A 19,663-nucleotide genomic window follows, 5' to 3' on the forward strand; every position below is an offset into this window, starting at 1 on the left:
GCAAAATTTTGTTGATTGCGTTTGAAGTAAGAATACACAAAAATGACCACGTGACTTTCAAAACTATTATCTAAAGGCGTCTTACACCTGCGTCACTGAATGCGCGTATGTAGGTATTTTTACCTGTCGCCTATACATACATACAAATAGACCGGTCACTCAAACTCCATTTAAAAAATATGTCAAACCACAGTGTAGGGAAATGATGGGTTATTTCCTCCCATTTCTCGCAGCTCACCAAACCCTCGTGGTGACCTGTCTAAAATTGTTACAGGATTTAATTGTTTGTTCGTGTCAATCATGAACAATTGATGGATATTCTGCGAAAGACAGGTATTAACGATAAGGACATTCGAATTGTGGCAAACCTATACTGAAATAAGGTCAAAAAGTCAAATAGCAAGAGCAAAAATTGGCAACGAACTCACTGGAAGGGTGCAGATCAAAAGAGGCGTCCCTCAGGGGTGTATCTTATCCCCACTCCTATTCAATATTTATTCCGAGGAAATATTTAACAAATGTATGGAAAATGCAGATGGGGGCATAAAACTAAACGGCGAGTTAACGAACAATATAAGATATGCCGACGACACGGTGATCCTTGCCAGTACCATAGACAATTTACAACAGGTAATGGAAAGATTTTATTCAGTTAGTGAGGAATACGTCCTGAGCCTCAACTTCAAGAAGACAATGCTGAATAGTGGATGCTGATAAGTGGATGCTGATAAGCAAAAAAGCAACAACCTGCTCGACAATTACGGATAAGTAACATACTAATTGACCATGTAGAATCTTATGTGTACCTTGGCACCAACGTAAATGCAAAATGGGAACAGGTCACAGAAATTGAGGCGAGAATAGAACGAGATAGCTCCTCATAAGCAAGGATTTTAACTTTTTTTAAAAACATATTGGATGTTCTTTGGAGAGGCCATGATTAGCATTTGTCGATAGCGGCTATAAATTCTTTATAAAAGTAAAGGAATAACAGTTCAATCATAAGCTTCAACCCCTCGTCTGTCTATGGACCATTTAAAAAATACGTTAATTCAGCCTGTGACTCCTGGATCACTAGCAATCCTGGACGTACGATGACGATATACGATATTACGGCGATTGTTCGAGAGGCTTTGCCACTTGCAGCAACACCAAAAAATATTATGTCGGGATTCCAGGTGTCTGGAAGATCTCCCTTTAATAAGTATATCTTTAATGATCACCTGCTCCGAATGAGAATGAAAATAATTCTATTCCAGACCAGTCAAATATAGATCCACATTTACTGCCTGTGTAAGAACATGAATTTATTCAGAATTTTGCACGTTCAAACCATTCCGACGATTTTTATAGAGAACCTTCAAGTTTTGAAAATCCCGCAAAACTGTCAAAACCAATCCAACAAACAGCTGCAACTAGAGTGTTTGAAGATACGAGGCATGTTTTTTAAGTAAGTACCGTTTTGCGATTCCGCCGCCGCAGGTTACCTACATCTCTTGTCTACGCACTGACGTCATTACAGTCTGATTCTTCATTGTATACTTGTTTACTCCAGTGTTTAAGATGCCTCCAACAATCGTGAGTCACGCTGATTGTGAAGTACGGGCTGTTATATGATTTCTTAGTGCTAAAGGCGTAAAACCGATCGATATTCATCGTGAGATCGTTGAAGTTTACGGACAAAACATTATGAGTGATGGAATGGTAAGGAAATGGGTGAGAGCATTTAAAGATGGCCGCACAAATGTGCATGATGAATAACGAAGAATCAGACCAAAGATCTCATCAAATCATTTAAATGGGAAACTCTAGATCATCCTCCATACATCTGGCACCTCCATACATCCATGATCTGGCGCCCAGCGACTACCATTTATTCCAGCACTTGAAGAAACGCCTGGGCGGTCAGCGTCTTCAAGACGATAACGAAGTCAAAACATTTGTGATGCAGTGGTTAACAAGTCAGGCGGCAGAATTTTATCAGGAGGGTATTCAAAAACTTGTGCCACGTTATGACAAGTGCCTCAATATTCACGGAAATTATGTAGAAAAGTAGATTAAGGTACAGGCTTTCATGTAAAAATAAAATTATTGCCATATCTTTGCACGTCTTTTTTTAATTCCAAAACGGTACTTACTTAAAAAAACACGCCTCGTACTTGATGATAACAAACATAATGAACGATCTTTGAGCAAACCTGATGAAGGATCGAAGTTGTGCTCAAACGAACTTTGCCCTTCTAAAAGTAATCTTGATCATTTTTTTGTAAAATCTGCAACCTTTTAGAATATCGCAGACCGCTTAGATGAAACCAATAAACAATATTCGCAGCCAAAGTGTTCCAACAAACATGATTCACTATTACAACAAAAATCAATCCAAAATCAAAATGAGAACTCTCCTCCGCTCAATCCGTTCCTTTTGAAACCACTACAAAAAGCAGCGGCTAGAAAACAGGATGCTAAATATAAAAGAAAGAAGCGAGAGACAGCAATTTTAACCGACACCCCAATAAAAAAGCTCTCGAAGAAGTGCAAAATAATAATAAAACTCTTAAGAAAAACATTTGCCCAGATAAGAAAGCAGAATCAAAGAAACGAAAAAAGAAGAAAACACTTATTAAAATAGCGCTTTATCAGAATAGTGGATAGAATGTAGGAGTTACAAAAAGTGGATACACGAAGCTTGTGCTGGTGATCATGGATATTTTTTTGTTTTGCATAAATTGTGAAAGCGACTATCTGAAATTAGTTATACTTATTACTTACAGAATATGAAAATTTGGTTACACTTAAAAGTAAAAAAAAAAGATTTTATACTGTTGGTTTTATACCTAATTTATTATTTGAGTTAAATTTAGATTCTTGAACTCTAAATACAGCAATATTTTTCATAAATAATAAAGTTTTTGTTTATTATTTTATTGTTTTGTTACTTTCGAATATGCGCGTGAACCAACCCTAGTTGGTTGCTACAGTGCTAACTAGTTGATGCACAGTGACATCTTTCTCAAATTGAACATAAAGTACAGTTTGTAAGATGTACAGTTTTTAAAAAAACCCTTGCGCAAAAGATTAAATCTCCATACATTGAGCAAAAAGTTATACTAAACCTTTTAATTTAGTATCCAGGCACAAAAATGTAAAAAAATCGTTAACCAGCCCTGGTCTTCCCTATATTCGTTAATTGTTATTTCCTACCCTTTAGTATTTAACAAACTTTTCTTTCCAAATAAAATTGTAAACGTAAAAAAGAAAAAATTGCCAAAGTAAGGGAACAGAAGATTCAAACAAGAAAAGGAACGAGGTAAAAAAAGGAACGCAACAAAAAGTAGATGACCAAAGAAATTTTAGAGTTAATGAATGAACGAAAGCATCACCAACAGGCTAAGGAATCAAGATGTAAACAAAGAAGACCAAAAAGATGTAGATTCCTACTGAACCAGAATAAAGGAAGATATTGAAATAGCAGCAAAAGATGAAATAAGAACAGAAACTTTTACACGTAAAAATAATTGGTCAAGTGACAATAAAAGAGCCTTTGATAAGATAAAATACGATACAATTATCGAATATCTATAAAGATAAATCAAAAATACGAATATTGATGCATTTTTTAAATATTGTTCTGGATTATTCAATTTGCAATAACCTGGATATTTTTGGATCCTACAACCAAGATTTAAATTAAATAAACTCGATCCATCGAAATATAATCACAGTTTAATATAAATCGATAAACTACAAAATAAATATGAGAAATTTTAACTGTGACGCGTAAGAATTAATTTATTTTAATTAAATAAGTACTAAACGTAGATTACATCCAATAATTCGCTAGTGGGAATATAGTTGTCTAGTTTTAGGCGCCGTTACAATCATTGAGGTTTGTAGTAGTTGTCGTACTCTATATTCGATGAAAAAGAAGAATGACATTGACAACCGTACCTCCAACTCACCTTGTCATCGTCTGTCACTTCTTTATAATTTGTCGTTGAAAAAGATAGGGCTCCAAAGTCCTATTGCCAACAAAAAACAACGCAAAACATTAAACAACTTTTTTCAAGCCCATCTGTATTTAAAAAAACTGTGCGAAAATGTTTCTGTGGGACTGGTTTACGGGAATGCTGGGATATCTAGGATTATGGAAGAAATCTGGAAAACTATTATTCTTAGGACTGGATAATGCAGGTAAAACTACCCTTCTACATATGCTCAAGGATGACAGACTGGCACAGCATCTTCCCACGTTACATCCCACATCAGAAGAGCTTTCCATTGGTAACATGAGGTTTACGACGTTCGATTTAGGGGGCCACGAGCAAGCTAGGAGAGTTTGGAGGGACTATTTTCCAGCAGTCGATGCCATAGTGTTCCTTGTTGATGCCAACGACAGGTAATTTTCATGTATTGTTAAATTGACAAAGCACTTTTTGTTCTGTTATTTACAGAAATAATTGATTCAATAACCTAGACCTTTGACACATACATATTAATTTCAGAGTATTTTTATCCGATTTTGAGCACAGGAAGTGTTTTAAGAAATTATTTTACGATGTTCTTATTGCAGAAAATTTGCTTTTGTTTAGCTTATTTGTTTTTGTCAACACCTTGTAGATTTTAAGAAAAAATGAATTTCTTTTTATTGTAATTAATTATAATTCAGAATAGATTAAGTATGCAGTCAAAATGTTGATTAAAATGTAGAGATTTCTAGATAACCTTGACATGATAAAGTATTAGATGCTAAATGACTATGTTATATTTGAAAGTATTGATAAAACAATTCACACAGTTACTATAATAATGACAAGTAATACATGATTTTTTGTTTTTTTGTTATCTGAATAAGTAGTTATAGTTTACATTGTATATTATGAGTAATATTTAGAAATTTATATACTCTTGTTTGAACTTAACACATTTGCTGCTGGATTTTTTCGAGATGTGTTCCCCAGGAGAGGCGTAAAATATACTGCCTTAAAAATCAATGGGTTACTGTCCCTTATGTGTGGCTATACTTGTATAGAGTGAAGAGAACAACAAAACAAGAGGAGATATGTAAATTTCTAATAGAAAAGAGGAAAATGCAACAAGAGTCTATTATGGTAAAGGAATTGCCAAGTCAAGAAAATATGTTGAAGAGATTTGTTGTATCGGCTCCCTTTGAATATAAGGATGACATGTATAAACCAGAGTTTTGGCCTAATGGTGTTGGCATAAAAAGGTTCCAGATTCTTCATCATAAGGATTTTCTAGATGACCGAGGTGGAAATTTTTCATAGGAGAAAATAGAGAGCACCAGACACATCAACACAAGGAAATTGAAATACAAAACACAGTCACACGAGCAAAGAATATAAGTATCATCCACCAGAACCTCCAATCCATAGGAAATTGTATTGATGAAATAGAAGAACTTCTAACAAACAACAGTGACTGTAAAATATTGTGCACAACAGAACATTGGAAAACTAAAGAAGAATTAAGTGAATATGGAATTAACAATTTTGTGCTGACAGCTAGTCATTGTAGAAATAATGTGAACGAACATGGAGGAACAGCTATATATCTTAGTAAAGACATCATTGGCCAGGAAAGAAAGGATACACAAGAGTTATCAGTAGATAGGGTAATAGAGTGTGCTGTATGTGAAGCTAATATAGGTAATAACAAACTCATTATAGCATCAGTTTACAGACCATCAGGTAGCGATCTGGCAGTTTTTTTAAACAAATTTGATATTATACTGGGAAGAATTATGATAGAAAACACAATTATAATTATAGGGGGAGATTTCAATATCGATCTTAAGAATAACACATTAGATAAAGTAAAATTTTGTATGTTAATTAACTCATATAATATTTGTCATGTAATTGAAGACTACACTAGAGTAACTGCCACATCTAAAACTTGTATAGATAACATACTAACAAATATGCAATCATATGTGTCAGTAGAAGTCTTGCACGCTGGAATCTCTGATCATTCTGCCCAAAAATTTACTTTTCAAGTAGAGGAAGCAGAAACGAGTACTCTTGAAATGAAAAGACATTTTAGTACAAATAATATTGAAACCTTTATAAGTAAATTACATAATCATGACTGGCTTAATTTAAGTTACAAATGTGTAAATGATCAATGGAATACTTTCTTAAATCAGTTTCTGTATATATTCAATCAGTGCTTTCCTTTTAAAAAGTTAGATTCTAGGCAACGTAAAAAAGGCCTTAATAAAAGAGATGATCCAGAGATAATAGAATGTAAGACTCGTTTAGACATCTTGTTTACAATGAGCAGAGTTAACCATAAATTCTATGATTCCTATAGACAGGTAAAACAGAATATAATAAGAAACTAATAACAAAACGATCAAAGCTATATGAAAACAGGATGTCTGAAGCTGGCAACAAAAATAAATGCATGTGGCAAATTGTTAGTGAAATTAATGGTCAATTAAAAAGTGTAAATTCAATAAAAGTAGAGGGTAGTCCTCAAGAGATTGCTGATAAATACATGATCCACTTAAATACTACTTTAAATAACACTTTATCTCAATTAAAATACACTGAATATAAAGATAACATTGCAAGTAACATAAATTCAGTGTTTGTCGCACCTGTGACAGAAACTGAAATTATGGATATAACTAAAAATTTAAAAAACAAAATGAGTTGTGGAATTGATGAAATACCCACTAAAATCCTTAAACTTTGTATAAAGGAGATAGTGAATCCTCTCACTACAATCATAAATAATTCACTAAAATCTGGTGTATTTCCTGAATGCCTGAAAACTGCCATAGTAACACCTGTTTACAAAAAGGGTGATCCTAAATTAATTAATAACTAATGGACAATTAGCCTTCTATGTTCCTTTTCAAAAATCTTAGAAATGACTATGTATAGGCGGATAACAGAATTTTTAACAAAATGTCATATTATTAGTGCAAATCAGCATGGTTATCAACAGGGAAAATCAACTCAGACTGCGATTTTTCAATTTGTCTGGGATATTTTGAAATGTACTGAGATTGGTCATATGGCTTTGGGTCTCTTTTTGGACCTATCAAAGGCATATGACTCATTAAAAACAGTGTATCATGCTAATTTTGAAGCAAAATTTAGATATGGTCTAATAAATTTTGGCCACAGTAGGAACATAAATAATGTATTTCTGGTTCAGAAAAAAATAATCAGAGTTATGTTTGACTTAAAAAGTAGGGAATCATGTAGAGGGCATTTTAGCAGTAATAATATTTTTAACAGTTTATGCTGTATTTATTCAAGAATGCTTACTGTTTCTATATAAGAATAAAATACTCTTTAGGAACTTTGAGCCCAATAGTATAGTAAATACCAGGTTATATAATTATAAAATTCCAATACACAGGTTAAGTATAACAGAAAAAAACGCTCTTTATTGCTGCATCAAATTGTTTAATAAACTGCCTGAACCTATTAAAAGGGAGGAAAGATTAAGTTTGTATAAACATCAAATATTTAAATTACTGGTAGCTCTTGAGCCATATTCTGTGGAGGAATATTTGTATATGTAACGGTTAGGAATAAGTAAATAATATTTTCGTTTGTGACACTGTTTTTTTTAAATAATTTTATGTTCACGGAATGTATATTATTTTCTAAAAATAAAGATATTGTTGTTATGTTGTTATGTTATGATAGGAGTCATGCGCACCTAGCAAAGGACTGCTTTGACTCTGATTGGAGTCATGAGAAAGTGTAAAAACCTAATAATTTTTATATTTCTAGGCAACAATAACCAAAAAAACTAAAATTATGTTTTTTTATCTATTTTAGCTCAAGATTTGTAGAAAGCCAGGAACAGCTAAATGCCCTCCTCTCAGATGAAACTCTTTCCAACTGTCCAATACTTATCTTAGGTAATAAAATTGATCTCCCAGGTGCTGCTTCAGAGGATGAACTACGAACTAGATTTGGCTTGTTTGGCCAAACAACAGGCAAAGGCAAAGTAGCTAGAAATGATCTACCTGGTAGGCCTCTAGAACTATTTATGTGCTCTATACTCAAAAGACAAGGTTATGGAGAGGGATTCCGTTGGTTGGCACAATATATTGATTAATTATGTATTTTTCCATTTCGTTCTGTCATTGAGTTAGGATATTAATGTTTGAGGAACTATTGGCAACACTGCAACTATCTGATTCCTTTCAGATCTTACATAGTTTACATAAATATTGTTTTTGTAAGTGACTTACCACTGCTTGTTGGAAGAATCTTGTAGGGTCTGTGATTAATAAAATCAGATTTGTTGGCAATGTAAATTTGAACATCATTACATGCATTCATTGTAAATTATATATTTTTAGTTAGGTTACCTTCTTAAACAGTGTTTGAGAGGCTATCGTACTGAAATAGTTTGACTTCTGTGTTCTTTGATAACTAAAAATGATTTCTTATTGAAATTTACACTCAGAATTACATTGTTAACTTCTTAGTCGCCAGTTGTCAAGATTTCCATTTTGAAACGATTGTTTTGTAAATTAAGTGGGATTTTTAAAATGTTGGACTGTTTTTTAAGACGCCTTTTCAACTTTTGTTACAAAGAATGTTTTGTCCAGTTGTAAATGTTTTATTTAACTAGTGACTCTTTATAGGTTGTGTTAATAATAGTCCTTGTCACCAGATTGGTCAAATACGATAGAAGCTAAGATTTCAAGAAACAGAAAAATCTATATGGAATAAGTTGTAATCACTGGTTGGTTTTATGTACTAGAAACAATTAACTCCTTTTTATTTTGTGCATAAATATTTAAAAATGTGGGAAATCATTTGATCATTTTATTAAACAATAGATATTAGTATTTTCACTTTCTAACAAAAATTGTTTGTGGAAGTTTGAAAAAACAGCAAAAAAAAACTAAGAATAAGTGACTCAAAAATTATTTTCATGATCAATAAACAAAAAAACTACTTAATATATAGTATCCCTTCTTCATATAGTCGGTAATATAATTTATTTTATTTATGATCTTGTAAATGTGATTCTGTTGTGTTTGGCGATTGCCCTCGAGTTAAATAAAACCTGCTCCCGGTTTCCAAGTTTCAGTCAACACTTACTGTATTTTAATTCGTTATGTAATTTTATTGTATATTATCAAATACATTTGGATTTGGAATAAAAAAATACACTTGATCAAGTATTTTATTTATCATGTACATTTATTTATTTGTTTATTTATTTATTAATGGATATACCATTAACATTGGAACGAAATATATATTATAAATTTTTTTCAAAGTAAGCATAACATTGGAAAATAATTAGTAAAGTTTAACAAAAACTAATAATTAACTTGAATACAAACTAATATCACACAAATAGCAGTCTCTTTTTAAATTGTTCTAAGGACTGGAAAAATAAGTCCAGATCACTTTGGTACCTATTATATCTTCTTAAAGTGCCTATCCGTTCCGGATGTTGGCGATCATCACGGCTATCTTTACTTTATTTATTGCAGCGCGGAACAGTTCAGTGGTAGTCGTGTTATACCACTTTCGTAAATTTTGAAGCCAGGAAATGCGTCTTCTTCCCGGTCCTCTCTTACCATTTACTTTCCCTTGGAGAATCAGCTGGAGAAGGCCGTAACGTTCTTGATTTCTCATTACATGTCCTAGATATTCCAACTTTTTAGTTTTGACGGTCATGAGAATTTCACATTCTTTCCCCATTCTACGCAGGACCTCCACATTAGTAACTCTGTCAACCCAGGATATACGTAAGATGCGCCTATAACACCACATTTCGAAAGCTTCGAGCCGATTCATAGATGCAACAGCCAGTGTCCATGCTTCCATTCCGTAGAGCAGAACTGTGAATATGTAGCAGTTCAATAGGCGGCATTTTGTTTTTAATGATATGTCTCGGCTGTTGAAAATGGTTCTCATTCTAACGAATGCTGCTTTTGCTTTTATTATTCGCTGTTTAATTTCTGTTGAGTGGTCCCATTGGCTATTTAAATTGGTGAATAGATATGTATATTGCTCGACTCTTTCGATATTCTGTTGGTTGATTGTAAGATGAGCGTTTAGTATTGGTTTTTTACTAATTGTCATAAATTTGGTTTTCTTTATGTTAAGAGCTAGTCCGTATCTGTTGCTGACTTCTGTTATGCGATTTGTTAATATCTGTAAGTCATTCAGATTATCGGCAAAAACTATAGTGTCATCTGCATATCTAACGTTATTCAACCATTCACCGTTTATTAGTATTCCTTTCGCACAACCGTCTAAAGCTTCATTCAGAATAAATGTTAAACAACAATGGAGACAAAATACAGCCCTGTCGTACTCCACGTTCTATTACAATTTTATCAGTTAACTGGTCTTCTATTTTGATTTTGGCCGTTTGATTGTAGTAAATGTTTCTGATAATTCTAAGATCTTTGTTGTCAATTCCAATTTCTTGCATTAGAGTCATTAATTTATCATGTTTTACTCTGTCAAATGCCTTCTGGTAATCTATAAAGCATACGTATATGTCACAATTCACATCCCTGTATCTCTGAAATAGCACCTGTACAGCAAAAAGGGCCTCCCGTGTTCCCAGAGCATCACGAAATCCGAATTGTGTTCTTGTTAGTTGTTCCTCACATTTTGTATATATTCTTTTGTGAATGACCTTTAGAAATGTTTTAAGTAAATGGCTCATAAGGCTTATAATTCTATAGTCTTCGCACTTTCTCGCATTGGGTTTTTTTGGAAGATTTATAAAAGTTGACACTAACCACTCTTGGGGAACCACGCCCGTATCATATATACTGTTAAATATATTTGTCAACCATTTTATGCCATCATAGTCCATAAGTTTTAAGAATTCTGAGTGAAAATTATCAGGGCCTACTGCTTTACCATCTTTGGTGCTTTTGATGGCATATTTTACTTCTTCGACTGTAAATGGTGGTCCAGATTCGCAATTGGTGTTTGTTGTAATACCAGTGTTACTTCGTATATCTTCAAAAGTTTTTTCTACGTATTTAATCCAAATATCTCTTTTATGCTCTATTTCCAGTACTATGTTTCCCTGATTATCTGTCAGGAATCCAGTGTTCTTGTGTTTATATAAGCCTGCCGCTTCTTTAATCTTTTTATGGAGGTTAAATGAATCATGTTTTTGTTGTAATGACTCAATCTCTGTACACTTCGAGCTAAACAAATTTTCTTTTGCTATTTTAATAGCCCTTTTTATTTCGTTATTTATGTTGTTGTAGTAATTCTTATTATCTTTAGCGTTTCTTCTGTCTTCCATCATACATAGAATCTCCTCCGTCATCCATTCCTTTTTATTTGTTCTTTCAGGTTTTAAGTATTTCTCTGTTATTTCTTGACTTACTTTGTGCAAATTTTCTAGTTCTACATCTGTGTTATCTGTTTCTGTACGGGCCCATGGTTTTTCTGTACGAGCCCACGTTTTTTCTTTTAGGCGTTTTTGTACCTTTTCCTTTACTGTTTTATTTTTCAGTTGGTTAATATCGTACTTCATAATTTTTGGTCTTTGAACTTTCTTTAAACTAAGTTTCATTTTGGCGATAAGTGGATTGTGGTCCGAATTTATGTCGGATCCCGGGTACGCTTTAACAGATGTTATAGAGTTTCTAAATCGTTTGTTAATAAGAATATAGTCTATTTGATTTCGTACTGTGTGATCTGGAGTATCCTGGGGAGATTTCCACGTATATAGTCGTCTTGGAGGAAGATCATAAAAGGTGTTTGTCACTACGAGCTGTTCTTCAGTTGCAAATTCAATCAAACGGTCTCCGCGTTCATTTCGTTCCTCTAGACCAAAGGATCCCACTAAATTTCCACTTTGGCATTAAAGTCTCTCATTATTAGTATTATTTCGTTTTTCCGAATCCTTTTGACAATATTAGTAAGGTCATTGTAAAATTCTTCTATGATTTCTTCTGGGGCGTCCGCTGTAGGAGCGTATACTTGAATAATGTTTGTTTTTATGGGAGTTGTGTTTAGCTGAACTAAGAGCATCCTTTCTGATACAGGTACAAAGTGACTGACACAGTTGGCGATTTTATTATTCATAATTAGGCCCACTCCATTTATATGTTCGTTCTTAAGATTTCCTGAGTAGAATATTTTGTGATCTTTGATAACTCGGTATCCCGTATTTGTCCAGCGCATTTCGCTTATTCCCATGATATTAATCGAAAGTCTTTCCATTTCTTGAATGGCATTATAGATTTTTCCCGCCTCGTACATTGTTCTAACGTTCCATGTACTTATCTTTATGGCTGTTCGCAATACTCTTAGAGATCCATCATCTAGAATGTAGTTTGGTTCGTGAGGATTTCTCTTGATAACGACCTGGAAGGCCTCACGGTTTGAGCTAGATTTACCTTCCCTGCCGGATCTTGAATTCCGATTTTCATGATCAGTAGTCGGAATCTTAAAGTTTTTTATCACCATGATAATTGTACTAGAGATACTTACAAGAAGTCTTTAATGCAGTGGTTTCTCCTTGCCTTCTGCATCCTTATGCCGTTCACTAAAAGTCTTAGTTCCTCCGCCTTCGAAGCCGATTTCTCAAACTCCAGGACAAAAGAGTGCCCTAAGATCGCAGTATCACAGCCGCTTAACTCATAATGTGAGTGTCGCCTGTGAGTATCTGGAATTAAGCCTACAGGATTTTTACTTCCTACAGCCTTAATTCAGTAATGACATTACTGCTGCCTAATGTCATACCTATTATATAGTCTCACCATATGAGTAAGAGGCTTGAAATATTCATAATTAAATTGATGAAATGGTAGATGAAAGAATGAAGTATGCCTAGTTCCATGAAGAGTGTTGTGACCTAATCGATTTAAAAGTTCAGGGCAATTTATCAAATTATTAGCAATTTTGTAAAGGAATATTAGGCAAAAATAATCTTTTCGCTGATTCATAGAAACCATTTTCAAGTGATCAGCTATCATACTATAACTGTATGGGATAGAGAGGTCATTAAAAAAGCACTACAGTAATGATAGTGTTTACCAAATTTATGCTGAACACGATCAAGCTTGTCTATAGATGTTTGATAGTAAGGTTCCCATACAACTATTGCATATTATAGTCTGGAGTGAATGAGACTATTAAAAAGAATTGGTAAAACAAAACATGAAAATTGAGAAGTGTTTCTAGTTATAAACTCTAACTGTTTAAATGCACTGTTTACTGTGATGCTTAAGAAATGTTAATTTACAATCAAAATAAACACCTTAATCCTTATCACAGTCCTGCCTAGACAGCTGAGTGTTATCAATGCTATAATCGTTATTTAAATTGTTTGCTTCCTGTGAAAAGTAATAACACAACACTTATCAATGTTCAACTTTAATTCATTTAGTTTGCACCAATCGCTAAATCTGCTGAGATCCTCTTGTAGCTGAATTTGATCATACTGACAAGTAATGACTTTATAAATTTTTTTATCATCAGCAAAGTTGAGAAATTTTGAATACTTATTGGCTTTCTCAACATCGTTAACAAAGAGGACAAAAAGTAGAGGACTGTTACGATAAATATACTGGCCTAACTTTTATGACTAATTATTCTGTTTTATTGTAGAAATTTCGGTGGAAGTCTAGATTCAAATTATGGTGAATTCTCCAACTTGATGTTCTCGACTATTCCAGTATATCAGGATTTCGTATATAAATACAACATTTTTATATGGAGAGTTAGTTAATTCTGAACACCCGCGCTCGCGAATTTGTTACGTACGGATATTAATAAATTATTGTTAGATAAGTTAATATAAATAAAGAAATAAATTAAATCCGTAAGTGTTATAAATATTGAACCTTTTAATAAATTCACAACAAATGGTGTCAGAGTGAGATCGAACATAAATTAGACTTATAATAATAATACAAGTGAATATAAAATAAATTGTAAAAATGACGACGATTTATGAGCTGACAGTGACTACTTTAAGAAGACATCTAGAAGACAGAGAATTAGCTTCTACCGGAAAAAAGGCTGAGTTAGTCCAACGACTAAAGAACGCTTTGCTAGAAGAAGGACTAGATCCAGAGACTTATATATTTGAAGACAAACATGATGCTGTCATCTCGTCGATTTCGAAATTAGAGAACAAAGTTTCTGGCGATATTTCGAAAGTTTCCGGCGACATCGCTTCTTTAGAAAGCAAAGTCACTTCTGAGATGTCTGCCCTGGACCATAGAATATCTTCGTTAAAAAACCAAGTTGCTGCCGATATGTTAGCCTTCGAAGAAAAGATTAAAGAGATGGAAAGGAAGATGGAAGAAACAGGGACAGCAGAGAGAGGTAACAATCCGATTACAGTGGAGATAAAAGAAGACGAGACGAAATTTAAGTTGGAGACACGGCCGAAATTTGAAGGAAGTGGAGGTTCTATTCATGTTAAAGTCCCAACTTTCGACGGAAAATCATCATGGAACAACTACATGAAACAGTTCGAATCAGCCGCAAGAGCAAATGGATGGTCTGAAAAAGAAAAGGCGGTAAACCTGACTATCGCTCTTCGAGGAGATGCCTTAGATGTGCTTCAGACCATAGCAGTAGAGGAGACCGATGATTTCGAACAACTGAAGAAGAGGTTAAATATGCGATATGGCCACGAACATTTGGAGCATGTATATCAGTCGCAGCTTAAAAATCGTAGACAGAAGAAAGATGAGGCTCTTCAAGAATATGAGGTAGATATTGCCAGATTAGTACGATATGCTTATCCAACAGCTCCCGAAGACATGATGGAAAAATTGGCCGTTCAAACGTTTATTGATGGTCTTCGTGATCATGAAATGCAGAGAACACTACGATTAGCTCGTCACAAGACGCTGGTTGATGTCTTATCCGCCGCCCTCGAATACGAGTCAGCTACGCAGGCCTCTGGCGGGTACAGTAAAGTTAGGACTGTAAAAGAGGAAGGAGATGAAGATAAACTTGACCAGCTCTTTAATTTGATGAAAAGCATGACATGCAAGAAAAAGAAGACCATAAAATCAAGAAACTCACCATCAGGAAAACCAGAACGAGTCAACCCTAGGGAGGCAGCTTCGACCCGGAACTCTTCCAAAGACCCTCTTATACTAATAGCTTCTTTGAAATGTCGTGAAGATAGTGTATATGTAGATGGAGACATAAATGGTAAAAAGCATACGTTGTTGGTGGATACCGGAGCGACCAGAACCATTATACGCCCGACAGTTATAAACAGCCGAAAGAAACTGTTACCAACGAGGTTACGACTTCGGACCGCTACAGGTGAAAATGCCAACATTCATGGAGAAATCCAGGTACAATTGGGAATTGGGGCAGAAAAGTTTGTCCATACTGTTATAGTTGCTGACATCGAAGAGGATGTTATATTAGGAATGGACGTAATGAATATGCATGGATTCCAATTGGATTTTAAAAATAAGGTAATCAAAGTTGGCAACGAGGAGGTATTTCTCCATCCACATAATGACAACACTGTGCAAGCAGCCATTACAGAAGATACAGTCGTGCCTGCGAGAAGCGAAACGATCATAGTAGCGCGACTACAGGGAATTGTAGACGAAGGGAGACCTGTTATGATGGAGCCTTGGAACCACGACGATGAGGTTGGTCGTGGAATCATAATTGGAAAGGAATTGGTGACTTCGGCTAAAGAAATTCCTGTGAGACTTATCAATGTCAACGACTACCCAGTGACCATAAAGAAAGAGACAAAAGTAGGAACTTGTGTACCTGTGACATCCATAATCCGTCAGGCGACAACATCTGATAATTCCAACGATAAATTCGACCAAATGGTTGCAGTTGCAGGACAGTCTCTAAATCAGATGGAGAAAAGGAAATTAAGGGAATTTCTTCGGCAGTATCGTGATATTTTCGTACCGAAAGGAGGAAAGACGGGAAGAACTACGGTTGTTAAGCATAAAATTGATACTGGTAATGCTAAGCCAATTCGTCAAACAGCTCGACGATTACCACAGGCGAAAAGAGAGGAAGCTGAAACGATTGTTCAGGAAATGAAGAAAGACGGGGTGATAGAACCTTCTACGAGCCCATGGGTCTCTCCGGTGGTCCTGGTTAAGAAGAAAGACGGAACGACGAGGTTCTGTGTGGATTACCGTTTGCTGAACAACGTTACCAAGAAAGATAGTTATCCTCTGCCTCGGATCGATGACACATTGGACACATTGGCTGGAAGTAAATTGTTTTCTACTTTGGATTTGAAGTCTGGATACTGGCAGGTAGAAATGGACCCAGTAGATAAGGAAAAGACAGCCTTCACCACAGGATCTGGATTGTGGCAATTCAACGTTATGCCATTTGGACTCTGTAATGCTCCTGCGACATTTGAGAGGCTTATGGAAAATGTGTTGAGAGGGTTATCTTGGAAAACATGCCTGGTTTATTTAGATGACATAATCGTCTTGGGGGAGACATTCGAAGATCATTTGAGGAATTTAGAAAACGTTTTTAATCGACTTAAAGCTGCCCAATTGATGCTAAACCCCAAGAAGTGCCAGCTATTTCAAGGTAAAGTCAATTATCTGGGTCATATAGTCAGTAAAGAAGGAGTGGCCGTGGATAAGGGAAAAATCGATTCCATTAAGGAATGGCCAAAACCAACTGACAAACATCAAGTGAGAAGTTTTCTTGGACTATGTACTTACTACCGGAGGTTTATTAAGAAGTTTGCAGATATCGCTAAGCCATTAACGCGACTTACGGAGGAAGCAAGAGATTACCGCTGGGATACAGACTGCCAAAATGCCTTTGAGACCTTGAAAAAGCATTTAATAACAGCACCAATTTTAGGGTATCCACTGCCAGAAGGAGAGTTCATCTTAGATACAGATGCAAGTAATGTGGGAATTGGAGGAGTGCTGTCTCAGATTCAAGGAGGACAGGAACGAGTCCTCGGATATTTTAGTAAAGTTCTTTCAAAACCTGAGCGGAATTATTGCGTCACGAGGAGAGAACTTCTAGCAGTAGTTAAATCAGTAGAGCACTTCTATCAATACCTCTATGGCAGAAAGTTTCTAATCCGAACCGACCATGCCGCCCTTAAGTGGTTGATGCAGTTTAAGAATCCAGAGGGTCAGATAGCCAGGTGGATCGAACGACTCCAAGAATACGATTTTAAGATTGAGCACCGGGCCGGAGTTAGCCATAGAAACGCTGATTCTCTTTCCAGAAGGCCATGCCCAGCAGAGTGTTCCCACTGCAACAAAACGGAATCCAAGGAAGCAGCAGTGCTAAGAACAACGATGGTCAACGACGACTGGACGCCTATTAAGATCAGAGAAGAACAAGAAAGAGATCCAGTTATACAGAAAATTCGAAAATGGAAAGAGGAAAACCGTCGACCACCTTGGCAAGAAATATCAAACCTATGCTCAGTAGTTAAGACGTATTGGGCCCAGTGGGACTCATTTATCATGGAAGATGGCTTGCTTAAACGAGTCCTGGAAAATGATGACGGTTCGGAAAAGAGAAGACAGTTGGTGATCCCAAAGAGCAGAATAGCGGAAGTACTTCGTCAGTTACACGACAGTCCATCGGGAGGGCATTTTGGTGTAAGGAAAACCCTTCAGCGAATTCGGGAACGGTTTTATTGGATGAACAGTTCCGACGATGTAAAAGACTGGTGTAAGAAATGTACTATTTGTGCCACGAGTAACGGGCCTTACCGAAAAGGGAGAGCTCCTATGAGACAATATAATGTTGGAAGCCCGTTTGAAAGAATAGCTTTGGACATCGCTGGGCCATTTCCAGAAAGTGAAAACGGAGGCAAGTACATGCTGGTAGTAATGGATTACTTCACTAAGTGGGTCGAGATTTACGCACTTCCAGACCAGAAGGCCGCCACCGTTGCAGATAAGTTGATCCAAGAATATATCAGCCGATTTGGAGTGCCTTTGGAGATCCATAGTGACCAAGGCAGGAACTTCGAAAGCGATCTATTCCAAGGAATATGTGATAGACTAGGCATGAAGAAAACAAGAACTACCGCGTATCATCCGCAATCGGATGGTATGGTAGAACGAATGAATAGGACAGTTGGCAAGTATTTGACAAAGATGGTGTCCGATCATCAGCGAGACTGGGACCAATACCTTCCGTTCTTCACAATGGCCTACAGATCTGCTGTTAACGAATCAACAGGCCAGACACCAGCCAAAGTCCTATTCGGACGCGAAATGCGACTACCTTGTGATCTCGAGTTTGGATGTAAACCTGGAGAAGATGTAGCAGGTGAAGATTATGTGATCGAATTACGAAGAAGAATGGACGATGTACATGAGTTGGTCCGTTCCCACCTTCAGATCGCTAGCGACAGAATGAAGAAACGGTACGATACACAAGCCGAAAAGGGTTGCTTTAAGAAGAACGACAAAGTATGGCTGTATAATCCCAAGAAGCGAAAAGGTTGTTCTCCCAAATTGCAGCAGTTTTGGGAAGGTCCATACCTCATTATGGAGAAGATCAACGATGTCATCTACCGAATAAGCAAGATTCCGAAGGGAAAGCCGATGATAGTACATCATAACCGGCTGGCGTCTTTCGAAGGTGACCACGACGTAGATGAAGAAGTGGAAGTAAACCAAGTCCACGATGTGTCTGACCTCACGTTTGAGGAATTCATGGGTGCCTATGGAGGTACCGGTAAAGCGAGACATGGTGTTACCACTGAAGAAAAGCAAGATCTACTCGCGCTCCCCGATGACTACTCGCTGGCCCTCACCATCCCGGCCAGTATCAAAGACGCACCAGGGTTGGCATCCGTCTTTCGAAGGAAGTTTGGTCGAGTTGCAGAACTTCAATGCCAGGTGCCAGCTCCCGGTAAAACCTTGAAACTCCAAGATGCATCACGTTACCTTTTCTACCTGGTAACAAAAGACACTGCCCGTGACCAACCTACCTACCGAGATGTATGGGAAGCCTTACTTCAATTGAGAGAGCACGTACTAGAGTCCGACGTGCAAAAGTTAGCCATGCCAAAGTTGGAGTGCCGCCAATTAGATTGGAGGGTTATCCGAAATATGGTGGAGGAGATCTTTAAAGACACCGAAGTCCAGGTGTTAGTCTGTTGCAATCCGCATAGTTACTGGTGCGGAGAGAAAACCGTCCCTTGTCATTTTTATACAACTGGAAGTTGTAAAAGAGGGTCCAGTTGCCGATACCAGCATACAGTTCCGGTTCCAGTCCCGACAAGGTTCCAGGAGGAACCATCTTTTAAGAGGGGGGCAATGTTACGATAAATATACTGGCCTAACTTTTATGACTAATTATTCTGTTTTATTGTAGAAATTTCGGTGGAAGTCTAGATTCAAATTATGGTGAATTCTCCAACTTGATGTTCTCGACTATTCCAGTATATCAGGATTTCGTATATAAATACAACATTTTTATATGGAGAGTTAGTTAATTCTGAACACCCGCGCTCGCGAATTTGTTACGTACGGATATTAATAAATTATTGTTAGATAAGTTAATATAAATAAAGAAATAAATTAAATCCGTAAGTGTTATAAATATTGAACCTTTTAATAAATTCACAACAGGACCACAATGTGGAACTCCAGGGAGGACGTCAACGGAATGAGACAACACACCATTTATCTTAATGCTCTGGATGT

At 36.1% G+C, this 19,663-nt stretch overlaps 1 protein-coding gene across 1 annotated transcript; it reads left to right on the top strand.

Annotated features, from left to right (window-relative positions):
- The first annotated feature begins 3,958 nt into the window (after positions 1-3,958).
- LOC140440331 (small COPII coat GTPase SAR1A-like) lies at positions 3,959-9,180 on the top strand. The gene is made up of 2 exons (XM_072530768.1): positions 3,959-4,396; positions 7,824-9,180. Exons 1-2 carry the CDS (start codon positions 4,098-4,100, stop codon positions 8,104-8,106), a joined length of 582 nt encoding a protein of 193 aa, XP_072386869.1. The 5' UTR covers positions 3,959-4,097; the 3' UTR covers positions 8,107-9,180.
- Positions 9,181-19,663: the final 10,483 nt, after the last annotated feature.

This window comes from Diabrotica undecimpunctata, chromosome 4 (assembly GCF_040954645.1).
Source record: "Diabrotica undecimpunctata isolate CICGRU chromosome 4, icDiaUnde3, whole genome shotgun sequence".
NCBI lineage: Eukaryota > Metazoa > Arthropoda > Insecta > Coleoptera > Chrysomelidae > Diabrotica > Diabrotica undecimpunctata.